At 47.0% G+C, this 18,913-nt stretch overlaps 2 protein-coding genes and 1 long non-coding RNA gene across 8 annotated transcripts; 1 reads left to right on the top strand and 2 right to left on the bottom strand.

Annotated features, from left to right (window-relative positions):
- Positions 1-1,751: 1,751 nt before the first annotated feature.
- On the bottom strand, positions 1,752-6,211 carry LOC117245145. Its single transcript, XR_004499448.1, has 2 exons — positions 5,049-6,211; positions 1,752-4,931 (listed from the first exon to the last, which is right to left on the bottom strand). It is a non-coding gene; the product is annotated as an uncharacterized LOC117245145 (long non-coding RNA).
- On the top strand, positions 2,646-16,236 carry DHRS7B (dehydrogenase/reductase 7B). Of its 6 annotated transcripts, XM_015642802.3 has the most exons (8): positions 2,646-2,717; positions 3,323-3,429; positions 6,981-7,156; positions 8,675-8,790; positions 9,420-9,630; positions 10,271-10,363; positions 11,638-11,790; positions 12,116-16,236. In XM_015642802.3, exons 3-8 carry the CDS (start codon positions 7,006-7,008, stop codon positions 12,319-12,321), a joined length of 930 nt encoding a protein of 309 aa, XP_015498288.1. In that variant the 5' UTR covers positions 2,646-2,717; positions 3,323-3,429; positions 6,981-7,005; the 3' UTR covers positions 12,322-16,236. The 6 variants fall into 6 exon arrangements, with proteins under 6 accessions (XP_015498288.1, XP_015498287.1, XP_015498289.1 ...); XM_015642801.2 differs by lacking the exon at positions 3,323-3,429; XM_015642803.3 differs by lacking the exon at positions 2,646-2,717 and having other exon boundaries at positions 2,817-3,429.
- Positions 16,126-18,681, bottom strand: LOC107210981 (transmembrane protein 11, mitochondrial). The gene is made up of 2 exons (XM_015642396.2): positions 18,629-18,681; positions 16,126-17,180 (listed from the first exon to the last, which is right to left on the bottom strand). The coding sequence occupies exons 1-2, from the start codon at positions 18,679-18,681 to the stop codon at positions 16,544-16,546; spliced, it is 690 nt and encodes a 229-aa protein (XP_015497882.1). The 3' UTR covers positions 16,126-16,543.
- Positions 18,682-18,913: the final 232 nt, after the last annotated feature.

Below are 18,913 nucleotides of genomic sequence, written 5' to 3'. Positions count from 1 at the left end.
AATGAACTGAACCTGCAGCAAAATTCTTCCAGAGACAAGAGCTGAGAGAAATAGTGACCAAGTATCCAGGCAGAGTTCTCTGAAAGGAGTTGGGTGTCCTTGAGTCAGAGCCCAGTTCCAAACCAGAACTATAACTGAGACAAAAGTTAAAACCATCTTCTTGTGTCACTGTCTCGAAGGGACACAGACAAATCTGCAAACAGCTGCAGGGGCAAAGAATTGGAAAAGCTCTGAGAAACCCTTATTTTTCTGTTTTCCATCCTAGGTCTGTTTGTTTCCACTACCCCTCTAGAATGTTTTCCTTGACTCCTATAAACCCAATTATGGGAGCAGGGAGAGGAGGATGAGAGTCTGCACCCTTGTATGAGAGGCTGAGACAAGGAAATCTTTAATTCTACCACAGCCTTTTGAACATTTACATCTTCCAGCCACAGGGGCTGTGAAACTGGGAGCTCTCAGTTCAAACTAGTTCAAGGATGTTTTCCCTGGGGAAGGGTTTTGTTACCCTGTGGGGATTTCTGCCTAGATCTTTGCTCTTAGGATAAGCAACCAAAGCTTTTCTTACAGAAAGAAGCTACATCTTATACTCCTTGGGAAAAAAAAAAGTGATAAATAAGAGCCCAGAGGAGCTAGGACACAAAATTGCTGCCCTAGAGATTAGGGTTAAAAGGCTGCAGATCTGCACTCAGTGATTGCAGTAAAGCAGAACACAAATGAAAACTCAAACCCTTGAGTTTGGAGACTTTTTCTTTTCTCCCCCTCAAAAAAGAGTTCCTGCACTACAAGAGGGCAGCGATAGAACAGCAGGATGTTTGTCAAGGAAGTGTTAACATGCTAAAAGGATTCCAGCCCTTTGCAGTTGTGGCCTGACAAAATGAGAAAGAAAAGAGGAGAGATTTGAGTGCTAATAAAAACAAGCATAGTTTTGGATTATGCCAACATTTACCAGTTGGGACTTGCACAGTCTGCAAACCAGTCCTAGATTTGGGGTAGAGCCTTCACTAACGATTCTGAGAACAAAGACATGTTGACATAAGTAAATTATCTAATCCCCATCCAGTGTGTGATGTGTCAATGAGCAGGTTTAAATCAGAGGTGAATTTGTTGTTAATTACATTAGATTAACCTAAGGAAATAGAATCCCGGTCAAAGCAACAAAGTCAAGCTTTAATTCACTGACTTTCCCTCTCCAGTTGCAGCTCCAGTCTGACACTGTGCTGTGTGACTTGCTGGGCACTTGGTTTCAATCAACTCTGCCAGCACCTGCCTGTCTGGGGACAGATCATTCCTGTTAAAATAAACACCAGGTAAATGACCAGAGCAGCTTGGGCAGGGCTCTCAGGTAACTGCTGTCCTGTGCTTTAAGCTTCAGCTCTTGCTGCCCTGCTTGGGTGGGAAAGAAGGACTGAAATGGCTTTTTCCAGCTCTGATTTTCAGAAGACTGAACCAACTACAGCTCTCAGTAAGGCTGCCATGACATAAATCTTTTACTGGGCTTTATTTTTCTATTTCATTTGTGTAAATAAAATTATTGATTCTTCCATTTCATTACATATTGTCCCTGAAGTCAAAAAAAGTGCATTATCATCCTTCCTTTCAGACTGTAATTTTTAGGAAGATTTTGAATTATTTTCTCATGTTTTCCCTGAAATATTGATCCCTTACAAATGATGAACCGGCACTGAAGCTTTGAATTAATTTCATTGTTTTCCCTATTAGAAGAGAGAAGCAGAAAAAAGTTACCATAAAAATTGATGATAAAACCATCTTTCAAAGAACTGCTGTCCTTTATTATTTGTCCAGGGATATCAGGGGATTTACAGCTGCACAACTGCAGAACATTCAGGCCCCATTTCTGTACAGAGCTTGTGGAAGAGCAGAGAAATCGTGGTTTTCCCCATCATGGATTTGAAAGAGGCTCTGCAGAAATGCCACTTTTCTCCTACAGGAATTTACTGATCCTCACAGTCACGCCTTGCACAGCCCTGTCCTGTGCCAATGTCACTCTCAGGCACAGGGTGGGATTTTGGGGAAGTCCTGTGTAGGGCCAGGAGTTGGTGACCCATGGGGTTCCCTTCCAGCCGAGCTTTTTCTCATCTTCAGTTTTCATGTGGAGATATCAAAGAAAACAGAAATTTAAGTTGGCGCAATCAGCAATGAGCACGTAAAACAGGGATCATTGCAGCTGGGAATTCAGGATGTGCAGGGAGGGGTCAGAGATGGACCAGGATCTGCTCCGTGGGGCCCAGCAATGGCACAGGAGGAATGGACACAATCTGATGGCCAGGAGGTTCCACCTGGATGAGAAGAAATTTCCCCGTGCGGTGCCCGAGCTCTGAGCAGAGAGCAGAGAGGATGTGGAGCCTCCCTCACGGGGGAGATTCCAGAGCTGCCTGGGTGCAATCCTGTGCCGTGCTCTGGGATGGCCCTGCTGAGCAGGGAGGCTGAACCACATCCCCCACAGTCCCTTCCAGCCTGACCCCTTCGGGATTTTGGGATTCTGGGACTGAGGGCAATGCCCACCCGGAGAGGAACCCCGAGAGGGCGGAACCCCTGTTTGGCAGCGCTGCTGCCCGGCCGGGCTGCATAGGCGGGCGGACAGGTGAGGGCAGCAGCTCTCCTGAACAACTTCCGGTTGTGTCACGGCGGAGCGGAGTCCGGGCGGAAGTGCCCCGGGCGCCACTTCCGGCGGTGGCCATGGTGACGGCGGCGGCCAGGTGGGGACAGGAGGGGACAGGGAGGGACAGGAGGGGCCGGGGGACACCCGGGAGGGGCCGGGGAGCTGCGGGTTCGGCCCTGAGAGGGCCGGGGGGCTGGGAAATGCGGGAGAGGTCGGGAGAACGCGGCGCTGGTGCGCGCAGGGACACGCTGCGCTCTCCGGGACAGAGTTCACCGCTGGTACTGACATTAAATACCTAATTATAGATAAATCAGAGAGACAGCCGGCGGTCATGTTCTCACGGAGGTTTAGGTGGTACCTGATTTGGTAAATACATGCAAAATACTTTCTTTGGAACAATAAATGCTTCAGTTTTCTAATCGGGCCACCTTTGTTTCTGTCCCAAACACCAATAGAGGAATTCCGCGTGGGAGGGTGGAATTGCAATTTGTAACTGAGTAAAAGTGGCAGGAAGATTAATGAGAAGACGATTTAATAGAATCCTAGGCTGGTTTGGGTTGAAAGGACCTTAAATCCCATCTCATTCTACCCCTGCCAAGGACAGCGACACCTTCCACTACACCAGGTGGAGGAGCAGATAATTCCTCAATTCCAGGGTGGTTTTTGGGTGATGGAAACGTATTTTTCCCCTTCTTGCTGCAGCATGGATTGAGGTTGTTGTTTTGCATAACAATTACGGAAGAACTTGGGCAGGATGCACTGAATGACTGCTGGGATACAACAGAGGGTTTCCTTGGGTGATGCTTCAGGTAATGCCTGCGTGTTGGCAACTTCTGAGAATTCCAGTTGAGTTGTTGTTCTCCTTCTCCTGTTTGGAATGAGGAGCTCTGTCTCAATTGCTGCAATCCTCCCTAGGAGTTTTTACTGCTTTCAGAAGTTTGAATTCACTTCTATCTTCTCATTCTGGGGGTTAAATTCCCCCCCTCCACTGGAAAGGTCAGAGCCTGTATTCCCAAGGTTTGTTTTTAGAGGCAGCCCTGGCTGAGCTGGCATTGGACACTTGCTTGAATCGCTGCCATTTCCAAATTTAAGTCGGGGCTGTCCTGCTCCAGGACCGAGGGAGCTCCAGCTCAGAGTCACTGCAAGTGAGCCCCTTTCTCAGGTAGGACATTGTGCTTTCTTCAGACTAAAGTCCTCACTCAAACCTAGAGGGGCTGTGCTTTTTTCCTTAGGAAAACCAGATTTTTTTCCCCTTTCTTTTATCCCTCCAAACCTTTGGATTTGGGAATGCAGCCTCCCAGTTGCTGCTACTCGTCATGGAAAGGACAATGTGATTCTGGGAGCCTGCAGCTGCAGAATCAGTGTTGTTTGGGGAAGCTTCCAGGGGTTTGGTCTCATCTTTGCTGTCTCTAATGCACCCTTGACCTTATTAATCAATATCCATGTTCCTTCAGAAACCACTGTCCTGGCTTTCATAGGAGAACATCCAGTTTTGTTTTAAGGGGAAAGTTCTGGGTTTATTTTTAATTGGATAAATGTGATTTATTCTAAAAGTTTCCTATTTCCTCACATTATCAGTGTTCTTATTTCTGCTCTCTAATAACCTGCATGTTCCAATCCTGCCTTTTGGGATGGAGAATTGGGAATTACAGGACTTGGTTTGCACCACTTAATGAGCAGTGGCTTCTCCCATTCTGAAACCCTGGTGTTATAAACATTACCTGCTAATAACAGGGAATTTTTTTCAGTGTGAATGCCCAAATTATTGAACAGAGGTGATAGTGGGGTCTCAGACCTTTGAGCAGGAGGCCTGAGATAGTCAGTTTATCTCCAATTATGTGTGGAACCCACGTGTTCCTCACCCCCGTTTTTAATGTCTTTGGCTACTTCAGTGTTACCTAAAGTTTGTGATAGAAGGAAGTCAAAATCAAAGCAAATTTTATTGCTGTAGGTCTGAAGTACTACAGAAGTTCTTCTGTCCCAAATAATTTATTCAGCTGGGTTGTTCTCTCTTTCAAATCTGACTGAACCGATATTTTGTTTTGGGTTTTTTTTTAAGAGGCCATTTGAGCACCTTGGAAGAAGGCACTGCATCTGCATTCCCCAGTATAAAGGGATTTACATCTCTGATTGGCAAATCATTCTCTCTTGCTCCTCTCCCTTCTCTTCCCCATCCCCTGCTTCCCCTCCCCAGAGCTGTTACCTGTTGGTTCAGACTCCAGCCAGGAATCTGCCAGAGCAGGTTGTTGCTCCTGCCTGGGTTCTTGGTTTGCTGCAGCCCTCAGGCAGAGATGGACAATCTGCCCAGTTCCTGTGTATAACATGGAGAAAAAGGAAAGAAAAACAATAAAAGACTTGGAAATATTTTTCACATCTTACTATGCTTTAGTTAGGAGAGGTGTCAGGAAAGCCCCCTCTTCCCAGTTACCTTTTCACTTGCATTTCACTGGTACCAGAGCAGGGCCAGATTTTTCCAGTGCCTCATGAAGGAAGTGCCACTGCACCTGCCAGCTCCCACTTTGGAAATAATGAAAGAGCCTAAACGTGGGCTGAAGGGTTTTTTTTTAATTCCAGAATGTTCTGTAAGCCCAATGTCAGCACAGCACCTGCTGTCCCTGCCCACACCTCGTGTTGTGAATCTTGAGAGATCTTTGAGAGAACAAAAAAAGGGGAATCATAAAGAAGGCAGCTGCTTTCAATGACCAGCTGAGCATGAACCAGTCAGGAGAACCTTCTCATGCAGTCTGAAAATCCAGTGGCTTTATGTCAAAACATCTCTTTCCCAGAAATTATTTTAGGGAAGATCCATTCTCTTATGTCAAATGAACTGTAGCAGTCCCTGGCTGCAAACCAGTACAAAATACACTGTGTGCACTCCCTCAGCTCAGGGCTGGAGGAATAAGATGCTTTGCAGTGGCCTGAGCTGAATCCTCCTTTTGAGTTTCTGCTTTCCCACTCTGGGCACACTCCCTGTGCCCAGGGGAGCTGCTGTTCCCATGTCTCCCTGCATTATCCACAGGAGACCACACCAGGAAGGACTGCAGACACACATGAGTCAGTTTGGGAATGGGAAGCTCCAAAGGAGTACAAGAAGATTTGTGTTCTGACTTGATGGCTTTGTTTCTAGACCCTGCCAAGTTTATTTAGAGCTGTCTTTATGTATTATTTTATTGTGTTCCAGCTGTACCCCCAGAAATACTTATTTTAATCAGTTCACTACTATTTCAGCAAGCTGTTCACTGAGCAGCTATTTGAGGAATTCTCTCCAAGCCCCTGATGGATATCTGGAAGAGCCTGACATTTTCCACATTAGCTCTGTTCCATGGCATGCAGAACCTCTGCCATCCCCTCAGTTCCACACAAGCTCAGTCCTACTCAATGACACTGAATTCTGCCTTGGCATTGTAGTGACCTCTTATTTTCTGCTTCTTGTGCTGTCCTTTTGTTTGAAGGAGCACAAGTTGTGTGCCCAGAATGTCCCAGTATCTTTCCAGATAGAAGATTGCCTGTCTTGCAGTTCAGACTGTAAGAGTTCAAACTCTGCCTGCATGAGAAAGAAGAAGGGAAGGGAAAATATTTCCCTGATGTTTGTTTTTGACTTCATGTGTGACACAGAAGATTTCAGGAAGGGGTTGTAATTAACTTTGCTCTTACACCAAGCTATGATAAAAGCTAAGGGATATACAGAGGGAAAATCGGTGGCCTTTTCACAGAAGTCCCAGTTGCTCTTTGGCCCTGGAGTAAGCTGTCACATAAACTATTCCCTTGAAGGAATGGCTTAGCAAGGGGATTAGGGCTATGCCTTGGTATCAGAATCCAACTCCAGCATGAGATTTCAGTGTGTTAAGCAAATAACTGGCTCAGGGAGAAAACCTGGAGCCTCCAAAAGACAGACTGGCTTATATCCATCTGGGATAATACACAGTAGCTGATCTCTGGCTTGTAGATACTCTGGTACTGGCTGTTCTAGAGAAATCTGAACCCTTTTATACAATCAGAAGAATGTAGAGAAATATCCCAGCCCTGAGGAAATTCCAAACAAGAGGGTGAATTTAGGGCAAAACACGGGAACAGCATCCCTGAACCCAAGCTTGTTACGTGACAGCTGACAGGATGCAATGCCAAGTGTCCTGCTGGGATGTTCACATTACTATTAAATGCTTTAACTTGGGTACTGATGTGAACTTTCCAAAGCCTAAATGAAGGGATGAAAAAATCTGCTGAAGATACAGAGGTATCTTGGTGGTTTATTGGTGGTCTAAGGCAGGGTTAAGAAAAATAATTTCAAAACAGTTTTTCAAGCCTTTGCTCATTTTCTTCATGGTGAAATGATCTCTTTCCTTTTATCCTGTGGCTCTAGGAAGACAGTCCAGAAAGGAAAGCTGATGGATTTCACAAGCACTGTCATCATCCCGCTGCTTTTTGGCAGCTTGGGGATCTTCGCGCTGTTCCGGCTGCTGCAGTGGGTGCGGATGCGAGCTTACCTGCAGGAAGCAGTGGTGGTGATCACAGGGGCCTCCTCTGGCCTGGGGAAAGGTATGGACCCAAAGCAGGGCACCAAGGGCAGGACAGGCATGGGGCTGTGGCAGGAGCAGCTCTTGGAATAAAGCAGTAGTGATCTGAAAGTTCCTGTTGATCTGAGTTCTGAGAGACGTGGCTCCCACCTGAGTTACAACCACAGCCAGTGCAGACTGGGATGCAAGAAAGTCTCAGTGTTTGGTACAGAAAATTTTAATCATCCTGTATAAACTGGAGCTCATCAAACAAGGAATCAGATGCTGCTCTTGTGCTGTCAGGGGTCCTTGCCCTAAATCCTGAAAAAGCCAGGAAGCTAAATTGTTTCTTTAAAACCTCCCAGAAGTGGTATTCTGCAGTCATGTACTTCCAGCTGCTCTTCCAAACTTTCCACTCCTCCTTCTCCCTCATCCTCAAGTTAAGGTACCTTTCCTCTCATGGTACAAATCCATCCACTCTAAAGTTAAACTCTTGGCATTATTTAACACCAGGAAGTATTTTTTTTTCCAGCTGAAACTTATGTTTTGCTTCAGTGGCTACATTCTCTAATTCTGCTTTCTATAATTGCTTTAAAAGCTGCTTGAAGAGAAGACAAGGTGCTCTCTGCCAGCAAGGCCTTTCATTAGGATGAGTACATTTATAGAACAAATAGAGCTTTAATTGATGCTGCCTTTGCATGTGAGCTTGTCCCTAAGGACAGGGGTGTTCAGGAACTGGCCAAAGGAGATGAACTGGTTCTCTCTGCCTGCCTCAACCAAGGAGTGGGAGTGGTAAAGGATCTTGTACTTTTCATCAAGAAGAGAGGAAATTAGTATTCCAGGAGAAACCTTCCAGGTGGAGCTCCGTCTGTGCTGTGGGGTGTAGCGACTTCCACCACTGTACAGTAAAGTTTCCTCCCTTATTGACTCATTTGCAAGATCTTTTACAACTTCCCCTTACTCCTAGTTATTAATACACCAGACCACTTCTAATTACTGTGTGTTCATTGCCATCCACTGTCATCCCTTATGCAAACAAGCAGTTTGTCCCTCTGGCTCCCAGAGGGGACAGGAACATGCAATTAGGAGGACAATAGCCTGGCATCCCTTTGCCAGGCTTTTCCAAATGAAGAGAATCACCTTGATGAAGGTGATTAAATCTCAGGCTCCCAGAACCTCTGGAGGTTCTGGAGGTGTTCATTAAAATAAAAAGTCCTAAGACCTGTGTTAGATGACTTAAACAAGCTGTGGTCCCTCTTAAGAAGAGCATAAAGTCAAAAATGGAGACACAGGCAAATTTGACCAGCTAAGGGGGAGGATGTCTAACCAGCACAGTATCTGTGAGCACAGCAGCTGCCTCACCACTATCATGTGTCTCTCACAGTCTCACACGTGGCTGTGACCTTGCTGTAAATCAGCCTGGCCATCACACAGCAGCAGTAAAGCCACCTCAGACCCTGCCAGCAAACAGCAGTTTTAGCTATCACCAGGTCTGATGTGAATCTGTCCTTTGTCTGGTATTCATATGCCTATTTTGCTCTCTTCCTTGCTTCCTCCACAGAATGTGCCAAAGCTTTCCATGCAGCTGGATCCAAGCTGGTGCTCTGTGGCAGAGACAGTGAGAAGCTCAAAGAGCTGGTGCAGGAGCTTTGTGCTGTGAAGAATCACCGCAAAAATGTGAGTGTGGGCCAAGGACAGGATTTCTGCTTGGGTTGTTACAGAAGTTACAGAATTGCCTGTGGGCTGTTCTCTTGAGCAATAGGAAAAATGCAACTCCGTGGTTAGGGGTAGAGGCTGATATAGGAGTACACTGAGCTGTCATTCCTTGTAAAAGCCCCGCAGAAAGAGGCCTCGTGGTTAGAAATAGAAGCGAAAGCACACGAGCACAGAGTGCCCAAACTCTTGCACCTCATACACTGAATCTGGAAAAGTGACTTTCTTTCTGTTGGCTTTTATTTTTTATGTCTATGCCTGCTGACAGTGGCTAAGAAAGGTACTGCTGGCTTCTGCAGAAAACAGTTACATTTGGCCTTTTTCAGATGCATTTCCTTTGACAACAGGAAACTTTAGTACTTGAGGACGATCTCCCTTGTCCCTTTGCTAGGCTCAGGGATAAGGAACAAGCTACAGGAGCAGAGAAAGACAAGCACAACCTGCTTCTGTCATGAATTCCTGCCACATGGAACTGCTGCACTGTAGTTGTACAGGGCCTGGATGGCTCCTGTGTTTCCAGTGCTGGGAGATCCCATCACCAGCTGGCACATCCAGCACTGAACTGTGTTTTGCTAACTTCAGTTTATTCACAGACACACGAGCCTCACACTGTGGTGTTTGACCTCTCGGACACCAAAACTGTGGTAAATGCTGCTGAGGAGATCCTGAAGGCCTTGGGTCACGTGGACATCCTGATCAACAATGCTGGCATCAGCTTCCGAGGCACAATCGTGGACACAGGACTGGATGTGGATAAGAAAGTGATGGAAACAAATTACTTTGGACCTATAGCCCTCACCAAAGGTACCTATGAGCCACAGGATTGGGCTGATGCCTCTGCAGACCAGCACAACTGAGCACAGCTTCATTTTGTGATTGTCATTATACTTGGTACAGGCATGGGGTGAAGGGAGGTTTGGGGTTATGGGCAGGCCTGAGGGCACGACTGTGTGGAAAATATCCCACTGGAGATGATCCCTGGTTCCATCTCCTGATGCTAGCCTGGCAGGGACTTGGGAAGAGGTCCAGTTATCCTGTCTGCACTGACAGAACTCTGGAGAACGTGGTGAGGGTTGCAGTGGAGCTGCAGCTTTCCTAGGAAACTTTAGTTACACAGAAAGCTCAGCCCAGAGCGTGTCAGCTGCAGGAAATGGGAAGATGTTCTGGTGGCAGGAAAAGCACGTCCTGCTGCTCACTGTGTGGGAGATCAGGGCTGCCACAGCAGCTCTTGTGCAGCCTCTGGCACAAGGAACCTCCTCACAGGTGAATGTGCCAGCCAGCCAGAGCTTCCATCAGAGGCATCCCAAGCACTGTCCCAACCCCTGCACTGAAGAGAGATCTTGTAATTCCCTTCAGCATCTCTTGAATGCTCTGAAAGCTTTGATTCTTGACAGCAGCAATGGCAGGACTGTTGTCTGAATGGGTCTTTTCTGTCCTTTGCTAGCACTTCTCCCCTCCATGATCAAGAGGAGACAAGGCCACATTGTGGCCATCAGCAGCGTGCAAGGCAAAATAAGCATTCCTTTCAGATCAGCATGTAAGTACCTCCACAGAAGATGGGAAAGACATATTTGGGGCACCAGACTGAATAAATACTTGGCTCCTGCTTCCACATTTAACTCTCCATGGAATTGGCTGTGTGCAGGGAAGGCAAAGCTGTGGATCACCCTCAGTGGGGTCACAAACCACTGACAGCAGTCTTAAATAAAAAATCTTAGCCCCATCCTTAAGTTTTTAAGGGATGGAGAATATGTTTTGAAAAGAGCTTGGTAGTCCTATCTTAACACTTGAGAGTCACTATAATTCCATAATTTTATGGTATTTTATCCTTGTCATTTGTCTGCATTTTCTCCTCTAAGAAAGCAGGAATTTTTTGTTTTAATAAATTATGAAGTGCCATAGTACAAACAATACCAGAACAAAAGCCTAAACAATGTTGATCCAGCAAACTCTTCATGCTAAATCAGTTATAACAAGAAATATTGGTGGGATTACTGGGAAAAAACCTTTTAAAAGATGGATGAACTAAGAGGAGAGCATTTGACACGCAAGCATCTGTAAATCACTGAAAGTAAACACCAGAAGTAGAGTGGTGAAGGCATATGGTGGGTCAGGAATGATGCTGGGTGGGGGAGAGCCTGGAATGTCTGAGCCATGGGGTTTAGCAGGTGATGTGGGTCCAATTGCTACAAGAAGTATGTTCTGAGGAGCTCCCAGAGCATTTGCACAGGGACCAGGAGCCACATGGATCTGGCAGCAGGAGCTCAGCCCTTGCCTGGGTCCTCACAGGGTGTGCAACCTGTGCTGAGCTGGCTCTGGTGCTGCTGGCGTGGCAGTGACCAAGAAAAAGGAGTCACTCAGCCATTTCACGGGGGAAAATCCTGCACTAGGAGCTTCCCTGCTCTGCCTGCCTGTGTGATCTGGTGTTGCCTTGTGTGCAGCCAAGCCCTGAACCAGTGCTCAGCACGTGCAGGGCAGCCAGCTCTGCCTTCCAAAGCCTTTGGGTCTCCTTTATCAGGAGTGGGAGGCAGCTTGGGTTCACTCTGAAGCGCTTTGGCACGGCTGTGATATTAAATTCAGGATCCCAGCCAGTTTTCAACTTGAGTTTACATTTTGTCTTCCTAAATTGCCCTGACTCCCACTACCTGTTGCTGCCATTCACTAAACAAAAACAAATGTAGAGGCTGGAGAACAGCTCTTGGGTTCCCATTGAGAAGTCGCTGCATTGCAGTGAAAGATCCATTCAGGAAGGGAAAATTCCTTCAGCCCTGCTCCTTCTCCTTGGTGCACAATCCTTTTCCTGTTTTCCAGATGCTGCCTCTAAGCATGCTACCCAGGCCTTCTTTGACTGTCTGCGAGCAGAGGTGGAGCAGTATGACATTGAAGTGACAGTTGTGAGCCCTGGATACATCCAGACAAACCTGTCCCTCAACGCTGTCACAGCAGATGGATCTCGCTATGGAGGTGAGAGACCTCTCACTGCCCTATTTCTAAAGCATTTCCATGTTATTAGAACGTGTGTTTGCAACACATGGCCTCTGGTGGGAACACAGAGTTAGCCCTGAAGGATCAAAAACCAACTTTAGATGCAGGATAGCAACAGCGAGCCCCAAAATTTAGCTTTCCCAGACAGCAACTATAGCCTTCTGGGCCAACCATGAGGAACACCTACACAACTGGAATAAAAACCAAAACAAGCAGCCATGTGCAGTTAGAGCATTCCTAGGAAAGGTTCCTCAGTGAGGGTTTACCTGCTGGTGTTGCTGCTCACTCAGCTTTCCCTTGGCAGTTATGGACAAGACCACGGCCGAGGGACAGACGGCGGCCGAGGTGGCTCGGGTGGTTCTCAATGCAGTGGGACAGAAGAAGAAGGAAGTGCTTGTGGCTGGCCTGACGCCCTGCCTGGCTGTCTACCTGAGGAACCTCTGCCCCAGGCTCTTCTTCACCTTAATGGCATCTAGAGCAAAAAAGGAGAAAAAAGCAAAGGGCTCTTAGAGCTCAGCTGCCTTGAGCAGGGAGAGGCTGAGCCCCTGCAGTCGGCTGGGACATCACTGGAGGTGCTCCTGCAGGAAAATCCTTTCTCAAAATGCTGTTTACTATTGCATGGAGACTGGGAAGTGGTTTTCCCCACTCTGCTGGAGTATAGCACCTAAACCTCAGCTGGAGAAGGAGGGGTGCTCGGACAGTGGGGGAGAGCTGAGGCTGCAGGGGAGGGGTCAGGGGAACACTGCAGCTGGGGAGGCCCTGGCTGGGAGACTCCTCACCTCACTCCAGGCATGCTCAGCTTTACTGGCCTGCTACAAATAAAACCCACCTGTTCTGCCTTCACACGAGCAGACCTTGGCTGTCCCCACCCCTGTGAAATACAGTCCTCAGCTGGGAGCTCTCGTGATCAGTGTCTCATTCCCACTCCTTCCAATCTGATCCAGGACATGCTGCATGCAGTGGGAAACTTCAGAGCCTCTTCCTTTACCAAGTCCTGTGCCAAATCATCTGATAAATTAAGCTCAGTCCAGTGCCACTTTTAAAGAAGTAACTGATGTACAATTTGGGTGTATTTGGCCATCATTTTACCTGTCTGAATCATGCCCTACTGATGTACTGGGACAGTTAATTCTGCAGTGACAGCACTCTGTGAATCCCAGCCCAAGGAATGCAGGAAATCACTGAACAGGTAGAACACAGCAAGGCATCTGCTGCCAGGACACGCTGCACAGGTGACAGCAGCACACCTGGGCCACCTGCAGCACAGAGCTGGTGTGATCCTGTGGATGCCAGCCACTCTCTGGCACTAGAGAAGAATCCATGTGTGTAGGGTGCAGAGTGTAGCAGACAGACCCTTTGTTCTCATCTGCTTTAAAGCAATCACAGATACTAATTAGTATCACATCCAGTGAGGAATGATATCTGCCTGTTCAGGTATCACTTCAGGGAGCCTGACAGCCTGAAGGGGTGCCATGTTCCACTCCTCACCCCTTCTCCTCATGTGAGGGACAGCAGCACCACTAGGAAAAAGGAATTGGCTGCACCGAGATAGGACAGAAATAATCTTAAAATTGAAATAAACTCTAATTGTAGGAACCAAGGTCCAGACCCCTCCTGCCACCTCCATGCACTTGCCAGCATTTTCCATGTGTCCTGCCTCACGTGTCCTGCCTGGGAGTGCACATCTGATGACAAATAAATTACAGTGCTATGAAATTAATCCCTTGGTCTATTCCAGCTCCTCACAGCACGTAACATAAGAGGAAGGAAAAGCAGGAGGGTTTTGTTTTCTTACATCCCTGCAAGGTGCTGTTGTACCAGCAGTAGCTGCAGAACAACATACTTTATCCCAGCCCTGTTTATGGGACGTGCTGGCTTAGTGTGAATCCACACAGAGGATTAATCACACAAACTCTGATACTGGTGTGCAAGCTCAAAAGGACCTTCTCCTTCTAAAAGGCTTTTCTTAACTTCAGATTTATAAATGATCTCTGAGAACCAGGATGTGTTTAATGATGACAATGCTGCTGCTCTGTCAGGACATCCATGCTCTGCCACCTTCCCTGTGGCTGAGGCTGCAGCTGTGTCACAGAAAGGCCTTGAGTTCGACTGACAAGTTGAAGCTTTCAGGAGTGCAGACACCTTTTTTCCTGTTAAGATAGGAAAGCAAGACATTACCTTCTCTGCCTCTCCACAAGGGGAGTGTTGGTGTTAGTTGTGCTTTTCCTTATGTTTCCCATGCTCAGATCCTCAGTTTCTCACTGAATTGCAGTGCTCCTACCAGGCTTGTTCAGCTGCTCCATGTTCTGGTGTTTCAGGTCATGGCTACCCAGGAAGGACCGAGGGGCTGCTTTGCATTTCTGTGTTCCCATCCAGGGCACTGAGGGTGAAACACATCAGGCCTGAGGGAAAAATTATGTGTGGGGAGTTACTGTAGTTACTGTGGGAATTACAGCTCCAAGGCAGAGGTTGCTGAGGGTGCATCCATTCCCTTTGGAAGTAAATTCCCTCTCTGTGACAGGGGAAATGCTGCACACTCCAGAGCACATCCACAATGGGTAGGGTGGGCAGCAAAGTGTGGGGGCTTCTGAAGGGAGGTTCGTCCCCAGCCACTGTTATTCCACTGAGCTACTGGCACTGGGGACAGCAGAAACAGCACCACTCCACATGGATGAGAATTTTTTTGAAGTTGTTTTACCATTTCACTGTGCACTAAAATACCCCTCAGGACCTCTCTCATTCTCCCAGGTCACCTTGTGCAGCTACATCCCAGACTGACTAACAACCAGAATGTTAAAAAGCATTTTAGCTATGTTATCACTGAGATTCCTTGGAAAACAAGCCCCTCTGCCTCTCCACCTCAGAATGGAGTAACAGCTGGTTTTGAATCAGACCTACCCATTGTGACAGCTAAGCTGACTTTTCACCTTTCCTCCTGCAGTAAGAGACCCCAGGAAACTTGCTAATTCTTAATTCCAATCTCTGATGCCAGCCATGAATTTAGGGAACCTGTCATAGTGATCATTCCAGACCAGGGGAAGCTTAACACAAAAAAGTACCAGGAACCCAGAGGTTTGGTGCAGGAAAGGAACTAACAGCTCTGAGAATTATTCTGCACTGAGTAAAACAAAGACCAGGAACGCCTTTGGTGTGGCCAGCACAAAGGTACTTCATGTGTAGCAGTAAGCAGTATTAGCTGTGGCAGATGTGCTGCTGGCTTCAAATCCATCCAGCAGGGACTCTGGAGACACGTCAGGGTGGAAGGGCAGCCTGCCCAGCCTGGCCTAACCACTGAAAGATGAAGTAGTTGCATTTCTTTGGCTCCTCTCTGCCAAGGCAACTGTACATTGTTGCTATAAATAGATACTCTGGATCCCAGCTTCTTTTAACCTTGGAGGGAGAGAGCTCAGCCACTGTACAAAGGGCTGCTGCCACCCAGAAATGTCTCAGTGCCACTGGAGCTCCTCCAGCCCACTCATGTACAGCTGCCTGTGCTGGTGCTAAGGACTGAGAACACCCAGCAAACCCAGTTTGCCCAGCACACCACAGTGGGCTGCATGTCCTGCTCACAGAAAAACTGTCCCAGCAGAGAAGCACAAGTCAGAACCATGGTCAGAACAGCCATGGAGGCGAGGACAGGGAGAGTCCTTGGTGCTTGCTGTGGCAATTTGGAGAGATAAAGACAGAAAAGCAGAATTTGGGGTCTGACCCCTGTCAAGGTCAGTGTTTCAGCTGTGAAGGGCAGGCTGCAGCTCCCACTGGAGCAGGGAGCACACAGTGCACAGGCAGCTCTCACTGCAGGCCTTTGCTCTCCTATTCCAAATGTAACACCTGGAGCAGTGCCAAGCTGGCCCTGCCAATGCCAGCCACACCTATTCTCCATGTGGTGGGAGGAGATTACAGACAGCAAGCTCCTATCTTTTAAAAATAACTGGCAGATCTCACAGAGGAGTAAATGCTTCCCATTCTAAGAACAAGATTTTGAGCTTAGAGCTAAAAAATGAATTAATGAACAGTACTGAATTCTAAAATTTCAGGTAACACAGTTACAAGATGCAGTCACGTGGATGCCTTGCAGCAGGAGCAGGCAGCTCCTGTGTTCTAGGCAAAAGCAGTGGAATTGTGTGGTCAGGGCACAGCACAAAGGTAAGGCAAGTAGGTTCCCACCTTGGCAGCCCCCAGCCCTGCTTGTGGCTCAAGGCATTTCAGAGATGTATCCACCTTAGGAAGAACTCCTACAAGAACTAAGCAGAATGTGTTTGTAGCTGGACACTTAAAGTGGTATCACTATGATAACAGTGACAAGAGAGCAAGAGCATTTGAAATTCTCATCCTTTAATGGTCAATGATAACTTCTGGCTGGTTCTGTGTAATACAATTAAACAATATACTTAAATGTTTCCCAAAAAAAAAAAAAAAAAAAAAGGAAAAAAAAAAAAATTAAAAACACTCAAACACCTTCTTTCTATTGTATTCTTTCATCGACATTCTGCTGCTGGATTGGACTCCCCTGGCCTAACATACGGATCTCAAGTCACCACACATCCACATCTCAAGTGTAACGAAGAACTGAAAAACCTTGGTGCACCAGTGATGTGTTATTTGAAAAATAACAGCTCTATTAAACCAAATCCTTCCCAGTCTCCACCGCTTCTCAAAGAGGAAAAACAAAATGTTACTGTGGGAGTCTTAATACACTTGTCTTTGTGGGTTTCTCTCTTCCCTGCTGAAGTCATACAGCGTAGAGTTCATAGATCTTCTTTACACAGTACACCAGGGCAGCGAGTGCTATCGTGTTGTGCAGTCTCTTTCTGTGCAGGTCGTCCTTCCTCACCAGCACCACGGGAGTGGACGAGGTGAGCGTATGCAGGGGCAGGCGCGAAAGTTTATAGGCATCGTACTCGACCTGGTACTTGCAACAGGGATCAAACTGCCAAGAGATCCCGTAGAGGGTGCAGCAAGCCACGCTCAGCACTCCAGCGGGCAGGGAGATGTAGTGAGAATAATCTACTGGCAGTGCCAGAGGGGTGAAGAGGCAGGTGGTGCCCGCCAGCACGGCCGTCTTGTGCAGGCAGTTCCCCACGGTGATCCAGCGCGCCGTCTCGTCGCCGATGCGCGTGGGCTCGATCACGATGTACTTGTACTGCGCTTCCAGCGCCTGCTCCAGCTCGTACTCAAACTGGTCCTGAGCATTCTCCCCGTTGTAGATCTCGTGCACAATGTAACAGTCCGTGGAGGACAAGGTCACCCTGGTAAGGGGAAATGAAGAATTAAAACTACAGGGCTGAAGGACAGGCCGTTCACCCACCCGGCTGGGAGAGCAGGACAGAAGTGCCTCAAGTGAGGGCAGCCCCTCGAGGTCACTGCCTCTGTTTCACAACCAGCAGCTTCTCAACTCAAGCTTCATTTCGCATCAGCTGATTACTCCTGCTGTACAATAATTCATCCCAAAAGAAGGCAACATATTTTTCTTACCTTTTCCTAACTTGGAGGATCTAGAACAATTTGAGAAATAGGGTCTTGTAACAGTCCTGAAATGCTTTCTCACACTGATACCCAAGCTATTTCTTTGGAGAGAGCAGAAGTGTCACACCTTAGTGACCACAACACATCACTGAACAAACCACACAGGCTTCAGGAGCTTTCACAGAAACCAAGACAAGCAGTTCAATCCTCATTGATCCAGGAGAACAAGCCGCTCTGGGAGGTATGGAGAGAGGAAGCATCTCCAGATGAATACATTTGCTTTCTGCTGCAGCTTGCTATTTAGTCCTCTATATTAACACAGCCTGGTAAATCCAACAAGGATGGCCAAGGAACACTGCTGAAAGGGAAAGTGAAGAAGGCAGCAGAACATTCAGTTTTTGGCAGAATGCTTCACTCCATCTCCTGAAGTGGGATGCAGTAAAGCAAGATACAAGTAACTTTTTAACCCAGGCAGACTTAAGCAATGAAGAAAGAGCTGCTCACTTCACCTGGGAGCCCATTTCATACTCAGGGAATTCAGGGAACTTGTATTGGAGCAGCAGCTTTTAGCTACTTAATGTCACATCAATTTCCACCTTCTTCACCACATCACTTTCCATCTGCAGCTACATTCACATACAGACTGCTAAGAAATAGCATTATGATTGTTTACCAGCTCTGAGAAAGGGTAAAAACCTATCCATCAGAACCAGGCAAAATTCTCCCTTCTAAGCAGAAATGAATATTTCTGACATACTTGTGCTTAACCAGAGCAAAACTGAGCACGTGGCCTAGCAAAGATAAAAATATCTAGCAGATTCCTTTGGCAGAAGGAGAACAAATCACACATCTGACCTGATCACAGCAGACAAAACAGCCTCATCCCAACATCATTTAGACCCCCGTGATATCAGGAGGAACACACTGCTGATGTAGAGAACAGAATGAGCACTTTTTGCTCCATTAGTACAGTGGTACTTATGTGCATGCACTGGAAAATAAGGGAGAAAAATACACATTCACAAGCTGCTGTTGCCAAACATTATCCTTAATGTGCAGCTCCACTCAGGCTGCAAAGGGGATTGAGCAGTGGCCAGCTGTAATCAAGAATATTGTTAAATTACAAGCTGTTGCAGACCTGCTGGGTTTGTAACAGCAGCAAACATCAACCAGCAGGACCTGAGAGGCACCACCCTCTCCCAAAGCAGAGTCATAAGCAGTTTCATTAAAAGTCCAGCTGGAATTTATATAACCTACAAGGAAAACTCAACTTACAATGTAGTTATTGAGTTCCTTGCAGTGCATTTCCCCTTTGGCCTGTTCATGGGTAGAAAGAAAAATAAAAATCCACCTTAATTCTGTGTATGCCGGGGGCTTCTTTAGGGCAAAGAGCTTGTCAGACATTGTTGAGAAAATTACCATTAACCCTTTCAGCACAGGATGTGGTGGGCTCTGCTGTTCTGCAGTGAACTGAGGTATTTAAACTTTAAGGACAGGACCTATATAAGGAGTTTCTAACCAGAAACCAGTCAAGCAGGTGTTACACTGACACCAAGGACACAGCTGGTCATAGTTTCTGCCAAGGATTCTTTTCCCTGATAACAGCTGCTCCAAGCGCAGCTTCTGCTAAATCAAA

This window comes from Parus major, chromosome 14 (assembly GCF_001522545.3).
Source record: "Parus major isolate Abel chromosome 14, Parus_major1.1, whole genome shotgun sequence".
Taxonomy (NCBI): domain Eukaryota; kingdom Metazoa; phylum Chordata; class Aves; order Passeriformes; family Paridae; genus Parus; species Parus major.
The sequence above is the reverse complement of the archived record's forward strand: the minus strand, read 5'-3'. Positions and strand labels throughout refer to the sequence as shown.

Coding starts and splice junctions, on each gene's coding strand:
- DHRS7B (XM_033517944.1), top strand. CDS start 6,949: ATGATCTCTTTCCTTTTATCCTGTGGCTCTAGGAAGACAGTCCAGAAA. Junction 7,157..8,674: donor CTCCTCTGGCCTGGGGAAAG/GTATGGACCCAA, acceptor CTTCCTCCACAG/AATGTGCCAAAGCTTTCCAT. Junction 9,631..10,270: donor ACCTATAGCCCTCACCAAAG/GTACCTATGAGC, acceptor GTCCTTTGCTAG/CACTTCTCCCCTCCATGATC.
- LOC107210981 (XM_015642396.2), bottom strand. CDS start 18,681: ATGTCTGACAAGCTCTTTGCCCTAAAGAAGCCCCCGGCATACACAGAA. Junction 17,181..18,628: donor CCGGCATACACAGAATTAAG/GTGGATTTTTAT, acceptor GTTGTGAAACAG/AGGCAGTGACCTCGAGGGGC.